This window comes from Drosophila teissieri, chromosome 3L, assembly GCF_016746235.2.
Source record: "Drosophila teissieri strain GT53w chromosome 3L, Prin_Dtei_1.1, whole genome shotgun sequence".
Classification (NCBI taxonomy): domain Eukaryota; kingdom Metazoa; phylum Arthropoda; class Insecta; order Diptera; family Drosophilidae; genus Drosophila; species Drosophila teissieri.
In genome coordinates this window covers 21,117,544-21,137,014 of record NC_053031.1, presented here as the reverse complement: position 1 = coordinate 21,137,014, position 19,471 = coordinate 21,117,544, and the positions used below count along the sequence as shown (strand labels likewise).

At 42.0% G+C, this 19,471-nt stretch overlaps 2 protein-coding genes across 2 annotated transcripts; one reads left to right on the top strand and one right to left on the bottom strand.

Moving 5' to 3' along the window:
• Nucleotides 1-10,261: 10,261 nt before the first annotated feature.
• Nucleotides 10,262-11,445, bottom strand: LOC122616889 (carboxypeptidase B-like). Its single transcript, XM_043792474.1, has 2 exons — nucleotides 10,700-11,445; nucleotides 10,262-10,645 (listed from the first exon to the last, which is right to left on the bottom strand). The coding sequence occupies exons 1-2, from the start codon at nucleotides 11,443-11,445 to the stop codon at nucleotides 10,291-10,293; spliced, it is 1,101 nt and encodes a 366-aa protein (XP_043648409.1). The 3' UTR covers nucleotides 10,262-10,290.
• Nucleotides 11,446-15,503: 4,058 nt separating this feature from the next.
• LOC122618238 lies at nucleotides 15,504-19,327 on the top strand. Its single transcript, XM_043794514.1, has 9 exons — nucleotides 15,504-15,718; nucleotides 15,778-16,166; nucleotides 16,225-16,310; nucleotides 16,369-16,470; nucleotides 16,532-17,048; nucleotides 17,146-18,434; nucleotides 18,490-18,661; nucleotides 18,714-19,058; nucleotides 19,128-19,327. The coding sequence occupies exons 1-9, from the start codon at nucleotides 15,568-15,570 to the stop codon at nucleotides 19,257-19,259; spliced, it is 3,183 nt and encodes a 1,060-aa protein (XP_043650449.1). The 5' UTR covers nucleotides 15,504-15,567; the 3' UTR covers nucleotides 19,260-19,327.
• The last annotated feature ends 144 nt before the right edge of the window (nucleotides 19,328-19,471 follow it).

Below are 19,471 nucleotides of genomic sequence, written 5' to 3'. Positions count from 1 at the left end.
GTCAACCAAAACTGTCACTTTTGTATATTTTTATATTTTTCTCAATTTTATTATTTTTATCCACCACTTCTATCGATATGCCAGAAAATGTTGAAATTTCTCATTCGCTCTTCGTCGTTTTTTCATATTTAACCTGGCTAAACCATATGTAAATATACGCTTAATGGACATGCAGCTCCAGGAAAAGTTCCAACCGCACCAGCGAGTAGTGCGAGTTCCTTCGAAGATCATTTGGATGGTGTTGTTATACATTCTCCATTACCCAATATCCAATACCCAATACATTCTGCATTTCCGATCCTAGTCGTCCGGTCGTGCAACAACCTGCAACCTGAAAAGTGCAGCCCATCATTTCTGCATTATTAATTCCTTTTCTAGCGTAAGCCAACTTATTTGCCTGCTTATCTCCGCAAACATCCTTTTGGTCGGTGCGCAGTTAATGGGGATCCGCGGCCAACTTTCTGGGGAGTAGGGTGGTCAGTCCAGGGTCTGGACTTCAGATACTACACTACAACAAACAATAAACATAATCGTAAATGTTTCATAATAATAGAATCATTATTCTATACTTTTTCGTTAATTTTGCACTTGTTCCAATGTCGGCTTTTATAACTGGTAATATACCCAGTGTATTAAAAATTATGTAAATTACCAGATTTTATGTTTTTTTCTCTGCACAACCAAGGCAGCTGCATACAACCAACTGGCCAGTTTAGATTGTTGTTGCCGGTAGTGTTCTCCGATCGCCGGACAGGCAAAACGAGAGCAGAACGAGTCTAGTCGTTGCGCGGGGGGACAAGTTGATTTATTCTAATCTGTATAAGCGTTGCTATAATAAAGCAGAAAGGCCCACAGAGAGTGGACAATGCTCGCCAGCGGCTTTCGGCCATGTCCGGAGCTAAGACCAAATTGCCGATCGAAATGGAGGCAACTGGATTCAGGTTCGGAGCGTCTTGGGCACCAACAATCCCGAACCATTGTGTGTGTGCCTGCTGACTTTGCATTGTAATTGGATTTGAGCCGCCGGTGCAATCGCAGCTGCAGATTCTAATAATGACTCAGCAGCGGAATGAAAATGGAGAACGCTGTTGTTGAAGGGAGTTGTGGGCATCCTGCCCCCATTGTTCTTGATTTGGCCCTCAGGTCTCCGGCTAAAGCCTTTCACCGGTACTAATGCACTTCCCAACCATCGAAATGAAGATGCATGCGCTAATTTATCGACTCTCGACGCGAAGGAAGCCCCAGACATGCAAAATGTCGCCGGCCAAGAATGTTATCGACGCCCAGAGCCTCGGAAAGTGTCGCTCCGCAGACAAGGGAGCTGGCGGGTCTTGGAGGACAGGGACCTGGAGTCTAGAGGATGGAGTGCGGAGGCGATGATAGCCAGTAAGAGGCCAAGACGAAGGCGGAGGCGTCAATGGGATCGAGTGGTAGCAGCCGCAAGAAACACCCACTTCGATGCGATGTTCTTATCGCCGGTATACTGTACCCACAAAAGGGTATCACTACTTTGCTAAGGGACCTGGCATTATCAGGAGCCATACAAAATAATAAACAAGGTAGATGACCTAACTATCCCTGCATATTTTAATGCAAATGATATCTAATAGATATTACATTTATTAGAGGAAAATAATTGTACAATAAGGAGTATCTATTAATCCTCAAAAATGTCCTAATTGGACCGATTGAGCCGATTCACTTCCCAATTGCAGTGTATTCCAAGATCACCTGATCTCTGGACTAGGATTCGCATTGTTTTCGCTGTTTGCGCTGTCTTCGCACTGCGTTTTATTCAAATTTAAACACGGTACTAACACGCAAGGAGCAGCCAAGTGGAAGGATTGGGATTGGGTTTAGGATGAGCCGGCCAGAGTTGGGGGATGGCGGTGAGCTGTGGGCGGAGGCCAAATCACGTAATGCGCCATGCAAACATTGTTAAAACACTTGTGGCCCAACTCCAAACCACTTCACTCCACTCCGCTCAGCAATTTATCCTGCTGCTTCTGCTTCTGCCACTTCACTTGATTTTATTTTCGCGCAAATTTGCATTTTCAATTCTCATTCGCTATCGCTTTGTCCTCTGAGAAAGGAAGAAAATAAAATACAGGAAGGGAGAGCTTGCGTTTATTTAAATTTATTTTCCTAGAATGCCACAAGTCGGCATCTTCTCAGTCGCATCGATGTGCAATTTGTTTGTCGCCTCTGTCGAAGACTCTGAAACTGCCATCCGCTCCCTGCCAGCCATTCTGACTTCTGGGGCCTCCCGTCCACATGTCTGCGGATCCAACTCTCAGTCCTGCCAGAGTAGCCTCAACTCCACTTCTCCACATCTTCACATCTCCACAGCCCCAAAGCCACGACGGCCAACTGCGTCTGCGTATGAAAATTAATTGTTGCCACTCGTGACGACGTCGACATCAGCAAAAGTCGAAATCAGAGGCAGAAGCACAAACATCACACTGGGAAAAAACTAATATTAAATTTTACGTCGTTTTAACGCACTTTCAAATTGTAATATAAAGAAACCCCATGATTATACTAGTCAAATAGTCATAGATAGTAAATAGTCAAATAGTACGTTATTGGCTCTTATTCTTACTACTTTAAGGAAATTTGCCTCATAAATAAGTTGAATCTTAGGTTTCCGAATAATTAAAAATCCTTTAGAATACAATTGAGGGTATATAGAGAAACAATTCGATTATTAATAAGCTGATGAACATGATTAGACATATTTTTTGTTACCTTACTATTGCTCAAACCATTAAACTTTTTGAAAGTATACTTTCTAGAATTGAATGAAATCGAGCGTAATTTTTCTGAGTGCTGAACACCAACAGCAATATGAACAGCAGCAGCACCACCATCAGCACTGCAAATCGCAAGTGGCAAGTTGCAAGTGGGCGGCAATGGGGCGCATATCGTTTAGATTTATGGACCGCTCTCGTCGGCCGCGTGTCGCGTGATAAGTCTATAAAATGTTCGTTACATTTGTACGTGCAAATGGCAGTGGGACGATTTGCATATTTGCGAAAGTTTTTCACCCATGGCAATGGCGTAGGACTTTCATTATGCCATCGCCGCGCTGCCCAGGAAACTGCATTAAAGCCACTTCTGTGTAGTGAAAGGCGGTTGCAGGCACCCAAGCGCCCAGTTCCCAAGTTGCAAGTTCCCTGGACAAGGTGGGGACACTTCTCGGAGGCCTTTCGACTTTTCGGTGGACGTGGTGATGTGGAGATGTGGTGGAGTGGCCATGTGGTGCCAAGTGGGCTGACCCAGCGGCACATTATCTGTGTTAATTGTATTTCGTACTATCAGGTACCAGGTGAAAGGTTCGAAAGTTTTGTCACTGCCGGAGGCCTACGTTCTTTTTTGAGTGGACACACTTTTGACAGATTGACAGATAAAATACGATTATTAAATGGGTAGAAATATCCAGATTTTTTCAACTGGTCAAAACAATGGTTTTCGTAAAATTTAAATAGATTTCTAGATAATTAATTTAAATTGCATTAATGTGGATTCGTTTTAGGACTTTATTAATTAATGCAAATATTTCTTACATTAATCAGTACATTTCATTGACATGTTTATTGAAATAAATGAGTTGAAGGAAGGATTATAACAAAAAGGATCAAATCTCAAATGTTAAACGCCTATTTCCAGTGCTATCGCTTAAAAGCACCACAAATCCTTGATTTCTCATTCAAAGGATGTTTGTTGTGGCATCTGAAAGGTGGAAGTGCATAATCTGTTCACAAATCTATTCAACAGATTGTCAGTGTCGGTCTCCTTGGCTTTCACTCCACGGGTACATCTCCCATTCCCCGGGCCTTTAACTTCATTGTTCAGTTCTTTTGGCTCCTCAAGCGCAGCGCTTTGTTCAATCAATTTTTGCTTGATTTACAATTTCAAGTTGATGACATTTCACCAGCAGGAACAAAAGGAGCAGTATCACTCGGTTTGTCAGTCCGAAGTGCAGGGAATCTGCTCCAGAGGGCTCCTCGTGACACATTGCTCCATTAATTTGATGGATTGTAAAGTTTTTCGCTTCACTGACTCGTACAGCAAAAAAAAGGAAACTGGCAAGGAAAACTGAAAGAAAAAGGAAAATTAAAGCACATATCGGCGAGGGAGAGTTGGCAGCGGTGAATTTTGTAAATTTATGCCTGCCCAAGTTGACGCTTCACTGAATTTGTGTGTTAAATTGTCACAGCGACGAGGATGATGAGGCCTCTGATGGAGATGGAACTGTTCAAGGCACCAATGTCCAGGATCGCTGAAAGGACCTCATTTGCATTGTGGACATGGCGAGTGAATTTCTACCACGCCTCACTTCCTCTCAGGTTTTTTTTTAATCAAATTGGGACAACCGCTGGGTTACAGTTTGGTTTTTGGGAGAATGGTGCTCAGGTTGAGCAATTTCTGGCTTCAACCCAAACGAAAAGGATTTATAGGTCAAAAGGATCTGAAATTGGGGTTGACTACTCTGAGGGAATCACTAATTGGTGTTTTATACTTTAAAATTGTGGCACATGTAAGCGCCTTAAAGAACAACAGTTTATTGTAATTAGGCTTAAGTTACTTATTTTTAATATTCAGTTTGTTTTGCATTTATCATCAAAAAATATATGTGACGCCTTTTCCGACTGGTAATTATAATTGCGTAAAACATCCAAAAAGTAACATTAATGTTGTAAGTTTGAATAGAAAGTGAGTTTTGAAGCTCCAATGACTGCCATTCCTCTGAATTCCCTAGTGAAAAAAACGCCTAAATGCAAATATCCCCCCTCTCTAAAGTTATACTCGTATGCATTTACGGTTGTGTTCCGTTTTGTTAGCGTTTAAAAACGCTTTAAAATGAAGCATGTTCAGTGAGCATAGCGTTTCCCCAGCGATTTGCTGGCGATTTGCAAGCGCTTATGGCGAACGCTTTGTTCTGCCAACTAAATATGACAAGACCACATTTGGCCAATGGAGATGGAGATGGAGATGGGAATGGTCTCCACCCAAAGTCGAAACGAGATCGGCCCGATACGCGATGTTTGCATAAAATGCAAAATGCAGCGAGTCGTCTGCGTCGGCGGAAATGCGTTTCGAGTCCTTTGAGGCGGAGTTGTTGCCTCTGCGATGTTGCTGCTGCAACTAGCAACATGCAATGCCGACACGTTGCCACCGGGATGCGTTGTCTGTGCAGCAAGGGCTTTGTTTAATTGCGAGTTTGCAGTTTTGCCAGACTGGCTTCCTTTTACGATTCCCCCAAGTGAACCCCCTGCTGCCCCTTTTTCCGCCGGTCAGCTGCATGAATTGTCCCTGGAGGCATATGCACCATACCGTGCCATACTGCCAGCAATTGAGAATCGGAGCACGCTTCAAGTTTTTGGTCTGGGCCCTGGGCTTTTGAAATTCCTATGCCCATGTGCAATGCCCAGTTCCTGTTGCCTTTCCACGCACAATGCGCGCATAATAATGAGCCGGGTATCAGGAGCAGCAGCAGCAGCGGCAGGAGCTGGAAAAGATGGGGGGTCGAGCGGGAGGATCAGGCGATGGAGCGGCATTAAACCGGTTTGACCTGTCTAACACCCCGATACCACACGTCTTACCACTGGCCTCTCTTGGAAACCCTCCCAAGGATTCGATCCATTTCCTTGGTTTGCATTTTGTCATAGCAAGTGATTAATGGCTGATTTTCTCGATATTTCCCTACTTCAAGTTGTCCAAAGTGACCCCCATTGGCCGGAATTAGAAAGCCAATTGGTTGGGCTTGAATCGGGAGTGTAGGCTTCTCGCCGAGCTAATCAAATAAAAGGAAATTCTTGCTGGTCTTTGGGCAAGCTGAAAAATAATTTCCAGAGCCGATGGTCACCAGTTCGTTATTATTGGGGAGTCAAACATCTATGAAGATATTAATGTGCATCACTAAGGGTTTGTCAGAGAAACTTTAATATCCATAAATGAAAAAAAGAGGTTTCCAAAAGCTTAAGTTTAAAAAAATATAACTTAAATCATTAAAAAATTAAAAAGCCTTTTTTATAAAGATTTCGTATGTAATGCTGTGCTTTAAGCGGATTTGTTTTTCGGTTGTCCCAAACTGTCCCAGTTATTCACTGCTCCCCCCGCCCCTTTGAGTGTTGGCCAACTGTTTACCACAACGAAGGCCGAGCACAGAAACGAACTGAAAGTCCCAGGAAGAAGTTCTTTTTAAATCGCGCACGAGTGAGCAGAGGTAGGAACCCTATTATAGCCGCCTTTCGACTCTCCCCCTTTTTGGTTGCATATGCAACCGCGCCCGCTTTCTAACACACGGAGAAAACATTTAGCTTATAAACTAAACAATTTGCAAATATATATAATATTTTGATTCTTTATTATTAACGAAGATTGTTATTATAAATCCAATAAGAACAAATCTGAAATATTGTTTTGCTACTACTACGATTTTGCTATCGGATTAAGGATTATACATTAATTGTTTCCTGTGCATGTCAACGGTTTTGGACTAGCCGCAGGTTTTTTGGGCTTTAACTTCAGCCTGAGCTCTCTTTCTTGGCCCACTCTCTCCTGGCGGCTTTCGTGCAATGCATTTCTATTGTTCTTGGCCAAAGAGAGCCACACTGCCAACGGGATAAAGAAATTACAAAGGCAAAAACAATAGCAGCAGATGAAGGAGATTTGGGGGGTTTTCTCTTGGAGGCTTTTGGCCAAAACAATAGCCGCACTCCTGTTGGCCACTCCTCGAAAACGTAACGAAGTCGCCGCTGTCGTCGTCGCTGCACATTTGCTGTTGTTGCCACAAAATGAGCGCTTTATACCTACTTAGATCGCTATAAATTTGGCTTAAGGCAAGAAAAGTGTTGCCGCTGCATTGTGGCACAGTGGGCCAAGCGGTTCATATACAACGGGCGAGATGTCAACGCGGATTAGCGCTGCTCCACTGCCCATCTAGTTTTTACATTTTCCAAATTCACTGAGCTGACTCCATAAGTTAGGGTCTTAATGATGTGGCTTATATGCATGTAAAGCGTTCTGGATCAATGGGACTACATCGACAGATGATAGCTAGCTTGTTCATATTTTAACATTTAATGCAAAACAAGTATATAAACACAATTCCGAAAGTATATAATCTGTTTTATGTTGGTAATTTAATCGATTCTTAATTAAACAATATTTTTTAAAACTACTCCATAATGAACTGATCGTCATCAGTAGTTTATATGCATCCCCAGCTCGGAATTGCCATCAATTCAGCATGGTAGCAGTAAGAATAAGTAAAATTATATACTGCAATAATAGTTTAGTTTTAAGCACACAATCTGCGCAGTATCAATCGCAGTACCCAATCGCTTTATAGCCACTGTGCCGTTCAAACTTCTTGCAGAGGTACGGAGTTTTAGCCTCGTTGCCGTTAGTGGAGTTTAGACGCCGCCGCGATTCCGCATGATTTATGCGATTATTCTTTGCGCAGCGCCCAACTTTATTGTTTTATGCTTTTGTGGCCAGCAAACCCGTCCGTCGGGTTGTCCGTCCGTCTGGCCGTTTGTCTGTCCGTCCGTCCGTCCGTCGCTCTGACGTTCTGGCAATACGCTGGATCGCCGCAGCTCCAACTTGCAACTGCAACTGCACTCGTATCTGGCCAAATCACCACAGGCTTGGACTCCAGCTTCCCTTGCCGCTCGCCAAAGATTGTGTGCAACTGCACTCGGCAAATATGAGTGGAATGTTTTAAAAGATATTGATAACTAACCACATTAGGCTTTCCAGAAAAAGATCTAACACAATTTGCACTCACAAACATTTCTAACATAAATCTGTACATAGTTTTTAATGGAGTATTATCATTATCATATTAACATTTGTTTAATAAAGTGTAAGTGCATCTTCCTTCTAATTTTTGATTAATATTTTTCGTTTTTTATACATGTGTAAAGTTTTGGGGAGGTAGCCATAAATTTGGTTGAGTGCAAGGAGGGAAGCAGATTTAAGGCTGGCAATTATTGGGCGATGGAGCATATGCGGCCAGAACGCATTGTAGCTGGGGCACCGACTTTGGGGCATTGGGGAATCGGGGCAGTTGAGGTATCTCGGCATCGGGGTATCTGAGGTATCGAGGCATGCGCCGCAACTGGCTGCTTAGGGTTAATGTCTTGTTGGTTATTGCCACGTCTCTTTTGCACTGGGCTGCCACAGGCCCATTTGTAATTTGGCACTAACGGGTCTGTTGATCCCATAAATTGCACTGCCACATGCGGCCGCGAATCGCGATTTCCTACCTACCTACCAAACAAGTCCGTCCAAATGGCTTATCAGAGAGTATCCGCCTGACCATGTGGCACAACCCTAGTGCTGCGTCCTAGGCGTCCTAGGTTCATTATGGGGCGTGGCACATTGTAATAACTGTCAGATCCGCTTAACGAACCGGCATTCGGAAAGGCATAAACCCGCAATTTGATGCACCGCCCAGTGGATTTCTTTGCCTGCAATTAGAGGCGTCAACCTTGGGCATGCAAATTATCGCCAAACGCATTCGAACTACATTTTCAATTATCGGTGCCTTTCGGTATGGTCCGGTTTTTTCCATCACCGTAAATGTCCAACGCGAATTGCACTTCAGCTATTTTCTATATATGTGTAAGAATTACCCTCGACCATAAAACCACAGCAATTATCAGCAGTTTCCGACTAACCACACCGAACTTGTTCTTCATCTCAGCTGCAAACCCATTTCAGTTGGCTTTGCCTTTTCGCTCGGTTCCACCGGCTTTGGTCTATTTTTGGTAACTTGTCCAAGCAGGCGGCTATTGTTTTTGTGTTTGCCAATGTTTTTGGGGCGTGTACCGAGACACAAACTATAAACATCCATAACTGAACGTCGGCAGAGATCGATTCAATCGACCAACATGGTTCCGTGGAGGTAGATAAAACAAGGCTTAATGGTGCTTCAGATGGCGATACAATGACAATTAAGTTAGGGACGATATTATCGATCATGAAAAAATGTGAACCATAAAAATAAATGGGATTAATAAGGGATTGCTGGAAATACGGGATTCACAAAAGTAGTTTTATTGATGGGCTTCACCTCCGAACTAGTGTTAAATAAATCGTTTATCCATTTCCTGCTATTTTCTAATATATTATTTTATTTTTTTTTTATTATTATTTTATTTTCAACGTGTACTGACATTTTTGTATAGGAAAAGCTGTGAGTACTTAAAATTCTTTCTTTAATAATTGTTATACTTTTTTACTGACTGTCTGCATTTTGTTTTAATAAGCTAAGTTCTAACCGCATTTTTTGCACTCGAATTCATAGACACACACATCTTGACCTACCAAAGATAGCACCTGGTCTGTTATACCCGATTTGAGAGCCAAGTGATTAGCGTGTCTCATACAAAGTTGTGACTTGCCTTCTTTGCTGCAGCTGCGCTAAAATTGCTGCATTTGCTGTCTTGGCTGCAGTTGGTGTTGCAGTGGTTCAAGTTGCAGCCTTTGCTGTTGTTAATGTGAATTTGATTAAAACGAACAGCCCGCCAAATGCAGCCCAAATGGGGCGACGACTGTCGGGAGGCTCGCGCCTGTGTCTTTTATATTTTTCCTTCATTTTTTTTGGGATCAGAGAGCAGATATCGTTGCGCTCGTACCACTCACTTACAGCTTGCAACGCCACTCCAGCGCCAATTCAATTGCTTATTTACAATGTGCTAAAATTGTGTGCCCCGACAATTGTTCATTAAAAACTCGGCACGAAGTGATATTGATTTTGGTTGCCGTTCGCTTTTTTTGCTGTCCGGTTTGTGGCATAATTAAATGTGGGCACAGCCGCAAAAACACGCCAACTTATCGAAATAATAACATTTATTTAAAACCAATCCGGCCACGTCATTGCGATCTCCTTTCCCCTCTGGACTCCACGCCCAAGTCCAGTTTTTCCGTCCGTTCCGTCGACTTCCAGCTCGATTTTCGACTCGAGTTTCAACTGCAGTTCCAGCTGCATGGGCCACTTAAAATTTGCATTTCATTTGGTTTTGCTTTGGTGGGGGTTGGAATGCAGCTGCGGCAGTGTCTTGCCGCCACAATGATGACCTGACATTACTCATACGCCCCGCTAACCGAAAAAGTATCTATTCTGCCAAGTAGACGGGGACAGAGGCACTTAAGAAATGCTTGTTGGTTTGAGGAATATGGATGTTTCTTAATGTTTTAAAATAGTTTTCCTTCAACGTATCAGCAGCAGAAATATTTATTTCGGAATTCTAAAGGATACAATAATATATATTTTGCTCAATATTTGATATCATATGTCCTATTAAAATTCCAATTGCTTTGATACTTGTCCATAACTTTTTCTGCAATGGCGCGTACACCAATCCAAGTTTCTTCAACAAGTTCCCCAATAAGATTCGTTGGCGGATGGAACCCGAAAGTCAATTTGCCTCTTTCTTCTGGAAGCTCCCAAGTAAGTGATAGGGGAAATCCAACTGCATAAGCATAGTCACTTGAGCTTCCACCGGAAACGTAGAGGCTATATGAAGGACGTTGTTTGTAAGATGAGGGGAACTGAAAGTTTCCATTGGCCATGGCATCTATGCCTGCTTGGACCACTTCCTCATGCTCTTTGTAGTTTGCAGCCTTGATTCTGAAACAGTTTCGATTTAGATCTGTTCTACAAAATATATTTTCGAATTCTTACTCTTCCGACCCCCATGGATACAAAATTTCGCCAAGAGCGGAATGAATCGAAAGGTACAATACGCCACGTCCGGTGTCTGCCAGGTCGAGAAGAACTCCTCTCACTGCTTGAGATTCCGATGCCGAGAATTGGGAAAGACCCTTATATGTCGGTTTGCATGGATCACTCGAGGAGTCTCCTTTACCCCATCCATGTCCGAAGTTCCGGTTGAGATCGGTGCCGGTGCATCCGTGTTTGTTGGGTTCGCGATTCCTTCGCCAACATTTAACTTGGTGATCTTTAGTATACGGGATTGAGCAATCAATAATCTCATTAGTAAACGTATTTCCTGATCGCGAATATGTGTAGCCATCAGGGTTCACCAAAGGTAAAATAACCCAGTCATAGTCCTGCAGGAAGTGCTTGTTCTCTTCGAAGCTCACAACCAACCTATCAATGATATTTAGGGCTGCCGTATGAGTTAGCCATTCTCTGGCATGAAATCCGGCATCTATAAAGATAACGTTTTTGTCTTTCCGCCCATCTCCGTTGGATATTGTAATGGTGGTCAGGTTTCGGTTCTCGTAGGATTTTCCAACGTTTGTCAATTCCACTTGGTTAGTATAGCTTTCGGCTAGTCCTTTTAGGTAGTTTTGTATCTCTTCATAAGTATAATAATCGTCCGTCTGATATTCTGGACGAGAACGGACTGGAGTTCCTTGGCCTCCACTTATGAGAATAGTTACCAAGAAGAGTGGCAAAAACATTTTGATGGGATTACCAAAGAGGGTAGCTCTTTATAAGGGCTTGGCAACTTACTTGCTACCACTTAATATTATCGTAAAATTATTTATTATTTTCTAGACAAGTTGAAAGAACCGCACAATATCAAAAAAAGAAATTTGTTTATTTTTAGGAAGGTAAATACTGTTCTAAGAGACTATAGCTCAGAAGTGCCACGACATTGACTGATTTATTAACCCCATAAAGATAACTCCTATATTTCAGAGTAACACCAAAGAACTGATCGACTTCAGCTGTAATTGGTTTTGCTCTTTAATTTAAATAAATAGATGGTTAGCCTAGTGCTGGAAATTCTCTACTTAATAATTTCATTTAATTAAAGTGATATAATGGATTTATATATGATATTAGTATATTATTATTAGTATACCTAATATATTACTTTAAATGTAATGTTCTTTATTGTTTGGCCTTAAACAAGTACTCTTCCAACTTAAATCAATTCGTCGAAGTTTAAATGCACGTCTTGTATCTGTAAGTTACTAACTTCGCTCAGTGCATCACATTGGTAACTCAAAACTCAAAACCCGCAACTTCCAACTGTCCGAGGGAAGCGATTGTCGCATTCGTAATGAGTGTTCTTTGATCCGAGTTCAGATCCCCTGGTCGCCATGCAAATTGTCGCCTGTCAGCGTCGCCTGTCCAGTGATAAGACCAGTCGAGTGCTGAGTTTTCGCCACCGGCGTTGGCCATCCGCCATATACACCATATAAACCAGATACCGATACCATTGGCCAGCTATCCGGATGCCGGAATGGGGATTGCAAATGCGGATAGCCGGCTGTCAGGCGATATCTGCGCAGCCTGGGTGTGGCATGCGACAGCCGACACGAGAAGTCAATTTGGCAGCCGCAACTGTTTCACTCCAATTCGAGTTTCAATTGGAGTTGAAGCCAAGTTTAGTTCCCACCAAAAACGAGCCTTCGCTGACACAGAGACCTAAAAACCCATCATAAATGGATGTATGTATGCATATGTATTTTTCCACTTTCCACGCTCACTTTCCTTTGGAGGTAGCTGCTGGTACGCCCAAACAAAGATCACATTTTATGGAAATGCAACAATTAAGCGGAGCTTATGGGGGCAGCCAATCAACTGGGAGCCAGCAAAGTCAAGAATTTTGGTGATTTGCATATCTAAGGCATTAGATAAATGGCCGTTTCGTCTTTTGATGTCGCTTTGCATAGATTTTCGAGAACTCAGCTATTTATTTCCAACAGTGGTATGTTTTATATTTTGGCAGTGCATTGTTCAAACATTCATCTACCGTTAAGACGAACCAAGGAATATGGTCAAATGAAGGGGGAATAGAAGCACTGTTAATACCCTAAAGTATATAGTTAGTATTCTTTTAATTTGTGCATAAACGTTCACAATTGTTTCGGTCTATACGTTTTTTATTGTTTAACAAAACATTCGGAATTGGTAATATATACTAGGAAAATATTTTGTAATAGTGAGTAGTTTTGTTCTAGTTTAATTAACCTTTTTTTAGAATTGCTTGCAAACAAGTTAAAAACAAAGTTTTAATGTTGTACAATTTTTAAAATAAAATGATGTCGTTTGCGGTACCTTTGGTTAGAGAAACTTCTTTAAAAAGCATTCTATTGAAAATGCTAATTAGCCCCAAGTTTTCCTCGGGTATGAAGGAAGACAATGTATTCAGTCTTTGCAGTTTGCTGAAAATTAATTAGACTCAATTTGTTGCTCAACCATCAAGACGGACAACAATGGCAATAGCAACAACAGCAACCGCAGCTGCATCTCGTTTTTGCCGGACAAATTCTACGCTCATACTATGTTTTTGGGGGTAAAGGAGGAAAAGATACAAAAAATTCAAATTGTTTGCGCTTACAATTCTCATGTAAATGCCAAAAGTTTCCACATTGTTAAAACGCGAGTCGGGGGAAGGGGTGGGGTGTTTTACCATGTTAAACAGCGGCAAACGGTAAACATGTTGCTGTCAACATTTACATGCCAACCTCTTGCCGGCCACCATTTGACTTCGATTAGAAAGCGCCGCCTAATTTTAAAAGGGGCAGGTCCACCGGTGCACCAGAGGGGCAAGTTACCAAGTGACACTTTTCCGGAGAGTCTCTTCCAGAAGAGTCGTCGACTTCAAACGACTGCACCAACTGTATCATTATGATGTGTATCTTCGGGCATTTATTTCATCAAGATCAGCTTAACTACATATGCATCTAACTATAAATGAAATATATTTTTGTGATAAAAAATTATGTTTAATTTATTGATTCAATAAAATTCCCAGCTTTTATTGAAGCAAATTATTTCATTTATATTTTTTTGTTCTTACTAGTACTACTTCTTACTATAATTAGTTGACAAAATGCATTTAAATTTAATGGAAACTATAAAAGTATTAAAAAGCAACTTTGTTGATTTGGTTGATTTCGTATATAATGGATTTTTCAAAGCAGTAAGGTTCCGTATCAAGTAACATCCTTTGGTAATATAGATGCACATACATGGTTTTTTCTCTCTATGTGAGTCTGCATCAGTTTAGGTATAATTTATCAGAGTTGAAATTCAATCGGAGTGCAGGTGAAAAACGGACAGACAGACCGGCTGGCAGACAACGACAAACTCGCGGACAGCACAACTTGGCCACTTGTTATCCAGTGCTCCTCCGACTCCTCCAGCTCAAATGGCAGACTTATACAGATGTCAATTATTTTTGCCCGGAGCGCGAAGCTGACTAGCTCTTCTATTTCGATTTAGTTGCGCGCTAGCAATTTTGGATCGCCGCGGATTGGATTCGATTCGATTGGGGGACGAAAATTGCTGGCCGAACTCGTTAGCTAGTTGCAAGTTGCCAGTTGCAAGTTGCCAGTTGCAACAATCCGTAGAGCTACGTGGCAAGTCATCCAATTGTGGGCTACGAAATCGTTATTATTTGTGGAGTGACTTCGCAGTAGACCTTGCTCCTTGTTCACTGGTTGCAAATTATAATTGAATGATTGCATGGCAGTCAAGTGATTTGCTCGTCATTTTCTCCAATTCGAAAAAAAGGGGATCCATGGATATTGAGTAGTAAGTAGGGGCCCACTTAAAGGTAAAGGTGTCAAAACTATTGGCCACTAAAGGCGAATGAAATGTAAAGCAATTTGGCCGAGCCAAGTTCATTAAATTGGTAACCAACTGTGATGGCTGTATGTTGGGATCAACATTTATTTATAAAAGACAACTTGCAACAAATAAACAAAGCCAGATGTCATATGCCAGATGCGAGATATATACCAGATGCGAGATATCCAGGCTTTGGCGGATGTGGAATGCTGCTGCCTGTGGAGGAGACTATGTCCACGTCGTTGTCCTGCTCCTTTGACGTCCAGTAAAGCTGGAATGGCTTGTTGAAATTCATTCATCAATGTAATCGATCAGACATGTCGATGGTCTTCGGGCTTTGACATGCCACGTAACATGCTCTTCGTATGTAAATGGAGCCTGGGAGAGAGACGCTTGCCCACAATGCAACATAAAATTTAATCAATTTATTGGAAACGAGCTATTGTCTTTGTGTCTTTTGGCTTTTAAGCTTTGAGTCTACTCGACTTTGGGGCTTATCCTCAGCTTTGCATCTACACTTTCACCACTCTCAGGTCTCAGGTTGATATGCTTTTTTCTTGGCACGAATGCAGCAAAGGCCAAGATAAATCTTTCACATTCGTGTGGGGAGTTGCGTTTTTCTCTTTGTTGGGCGGACCCTTGCACCCACATCCACACCTAGGTGGCCAAGTTGCGGCCAAAGTTTGGCATTAGATTATGGGATTTCTCAGTTTCTGGATCTCAGGCAGAGGAGAAAATCTTCAAATTTGTTGAAATGAATATTTTTCACTTTACACAGGAACATACAATTTGGAAATTAAAATTCTAAAAAAAAGCATTAATATTTTAAAATACAATATTGTTATTTAAGTTTATATACTGATGGTTGATTTTTCGCTGAGAACGCTTTTATTATGAATGGAACAAGTAGGCACGGAGTAGCTACTATTAATAAATAACTCTTGCCAAAATCAGTAGGTCCAAACTTCCCTTACCATACTACCAACGATATTACAATGGTAAAAAGAAAAAGTGAGTCCACGGTCAAACTCGCTGCGGATCCGATTCTCAGATTTCCTCTGATATCCGAAAATGAAGTAATGGATCGAGAAGCTAAGTACATGAGCCGCCTTAATGATTTCACTGTTAGTGCGGACTTGGTCAAGGGTGAGTATCAATTAATGAACAAAAAACTAAACTAATACAATTAATACCTACGGATACAGGTGCCCAACGCGACTTCTATGATCAGGAGGTTGAAAGAATGTACCGGGAGCACTGGGAGCATCATTTGCGTTGTGATGGGTTGCCACGTCCCTATCTTCCCGTCGAAGTACGAACATTTATTTCCAAAATGCGCTTTTACGATGACGTTGAAACGAATAATTCGATGGACTGGACCTTGTCGGTGGACGAACGCTCCATATTGAATCAGAATATCTTCAGGGTGGACAGAACCCGACGTTTGATGATGCTCAACAAAGATAATCCGGGCACACACTATGACCGGAATGTTCAAATGTGTTTGGATGCATTGAAGCAAATGGATGCAATGCTGGACAGCGAGGCTGAAATGGTGCGAATGTCAGAAAAAAGGCAGAGGGATGTAATTGAAGTAGGTGTATGTAGTTAAGTTAAGTTATTCAGCTAAAGTAAGAGCCCATTCTCTATAGGTTTACACCGAAGTCGAGAGGGAAATTAGTGACCTCTTTGATCGCCTAACCTATCGAGTGTTGAGACTGCAAGATGCATATATGGAGTCTGTATACATCTATCTAATGGGTATCTGGTTATCTGACCACCTTTATATGCCCTAGATCCAAGGATAGTCGGGTTGCTGTGTGGAGCTACATATGTAACCCTTGGAGAATAGATTTGTGGGGAGTGCGAAATGTGCCAATTATTTTTGAACAGTTGGAGTAAGTAACACCCAGACGAATGCAGTTTTCTGAATTAGTAACAGCACGGAATAATTATTAGATTGCCAGTAATGTTGGCCGAGTTTAGTGCCACGAGTGTTGAAGTCCAGATACCGAAGAGTGTACTTACAGATTGCGTAACTATTCGTAGCTTACACACGGATTTCGATAACATTTCGCAAAATGCCAAGAGCTTCGATACTCCCGTTACAGTATCGGTCAATTATCCCAGCGCTGGCTTAGTGGACATAGAGGACTCGGTGGTCAACGAATGGCACATGCAACACGATATCCAGGAGGAGACATTGAGTCTGATGTTAGCCAGGAGGCGAGAGTACGAGGAGATGATGGAGATCATCGCCGAGAAAACGGAGCAGGCAGCTAAGGCGGCTAAACAAACTGATCCCGACAAGGCGGTCAAAATCATAATTCCCAAGGCACCGAAAGAACCCCCAGAGGTTCCAACGGGCATGTTTCCCGACATCTACGAAGATTTCCTAAGAATGGAGGATAGCCAGTACTTAGGGTATCTCGATGAGGTATATCATCCACGGCTTTTAGATATGCAGCCGTACGAAGTGAGTAAAAAAGTTATTAATTCATTTTGTTTACTTTTATTTGATTTCGGGTCATTAATATAATTATATAATAATAATGCCTTCACACCTCATTAAGATAAATCTTAGGGAGCACATCATGCTTGGTGGCATCTACAGCATTATGTTCATCCGGCGACCTGACCAAACTCAGTTTGAGAAGTTCAACATCGTCTTGCACGAGGATGGACGTGTGGTTCACATACTGACAGAAATGAAGGCCGATATAAAGGAAGATACGCTACGGAGTTCGAAAGTAGCCAGGAAAACCAGGGAGACCTACCGGGGCACCAAAATCAAGCTGGAAGATGACGAACTTCCATATTTCATCGTGACCCTGCAAGTGGCCGCGGATCTCTGCAAGTGGAGTGAGCCCGTGGTTTGCCATTTTATGACCGAGCAGGATCTTATTCCGACGGATTACAAGCGCGAATCCCTCTGGGTGCCGACATTACAAAGTGTTATAAAGCATTCGGAACATGCCGGTAGGGAGAGCGCGCTCAACTTAGGCAGTCGAATTTCAAGTGATTCCGGAAACATATTTCGACCTAGTCTTCGGTCATTACTGAGACAGAGTAAAGTCGGAACGGCTCCAACAGCCGAAGCTCCCATAGAGAACTTCAAGCTGCAGAAAACACTGAACCATCTGGAAATTAGAGCACTGGAAAGATATTGTATACCCCGGATCATTTCATCGTTTAAGTTTCCCGCGGACTTTCAAGATGAAAAACGAGAATTTTTCAGACAGGGCCCAAAGGCTTTGGTCAAACGTCAAGAGGAAGCCGTAAATCAAGTTAAGATCTTAGATTTTAACTATAATTCCCAGACGAATAATCCAGAACGAATGTTCCCCCACTTTCCAAAAGTTGATCCGATCCAATATCCCATTCCCGACGATGACTCGGAACCAGGTCCTGTTAACCCCACAACTGCGCTCGAAGTTCTGAAAACATTCGACAACATTAAATCTAAGTACCGGGAAAAGCCTGTCGACTTATTAAGCCAGCCCGACGAGCAGGACAAGAAACAGAAGCAAAAAAAATTGGCCCTAAAGGAGGAGGATGATATAGCAGAAGGACAGACCGGAAAGCGTAAATTGTCTAAGGCTCCTGACAGAATCCGGGTAAGTGTTAGGACGGAAAGGTCGGATCGAGCTAGTGTCAGCTCAGAAAAAGAAGCAACGACTGATCAGGTGACCGAAGAAGAAGTAACCCACTGGACAACTAGGTACATTAAGGACACTGTAATCGATAGAGCGACCAATAGAATTACGTTCAAGACAGATCGGCTGGGACTTTTGGGATTGGCCTTTAAGCGGTACGAGCATTTTCCATTTCGTAATTGGTCATTGCAGCCAAATGAGGAAAAGTGCGTTTATAAATATCCACAGGCGTACCCATATTCCTCACTTCCCTTTTTTCAGCCCTGATGAGATCATACTATGCGTCGACACGTTCCATGTTCGTATATTTTTCTACATCACATGCAAGGGAGTTAGGGGCTATGTGACTGATCTGAGCAAGGGATACACGGCCAAACCGTTTAAATATCTGGAGATTGTGGAACCAATATCAGACTTTCGGCAAATGCGTCAGGTAAGCCTACAGCAAAGGGGGTTATTCCTATTTCAACAGCTTCTCTCTGCAGTTATTTATTAGCAAGAACGTCAATATATTTGCCGAGAACGATGCTAGTTTCTATATCGAAAACGGATACTTTTCAATGAAGCACATGGCTCTCGAGATGCACACCTACAATATAATGGCTCTCCATTGTAAGTTGATGAAGTTCTACCGATCGAGCTGGAATCGTCTCGCCCCGCGACGCGATATCATTTTGGGCATGAAGATCGCCAAGGACAACTCAGATTATTCCGAGGTCACTATGCGCATTACTCCAGAGAAAACAACATTTGTTCAGATTTCAGAAAATTGCTCAGATAAGGTGAATGTTATTGTGCTGAACTACAGTAACACTTGGCGAAATATCGGCGTAAGTAGATCGGTTTCTTATCAAATGTATATGGAATTATATTACAATTATATACATTATAAACTGCAGAACTTTACGGATCTACATCAGGCTATAAACTCGATGGTGCCGAATGCCACAGAAGTGCGGAATAAGGATTCTATTCTTCTATATTATGTAACTCGAATGCTCAAAGAAATACGGCTTTTAAGCTTTTCGTAGAATTTCAATATATTTTGTACATCTATACTATCTGATCTTGAGTAAAATATAAAGTGCATAAAAATGTATATGGTGTTTCTTGTTGAGTATCAAAAATTTTCAAAAACTGGTTTTTGTTTTTCCGCGATATTTTTATTTTATCAATTAATTTTAAGGCAACCCCACCTTTTTTTCTACACAATCCTTGTTTCAACTTTCAGATGTATACATGT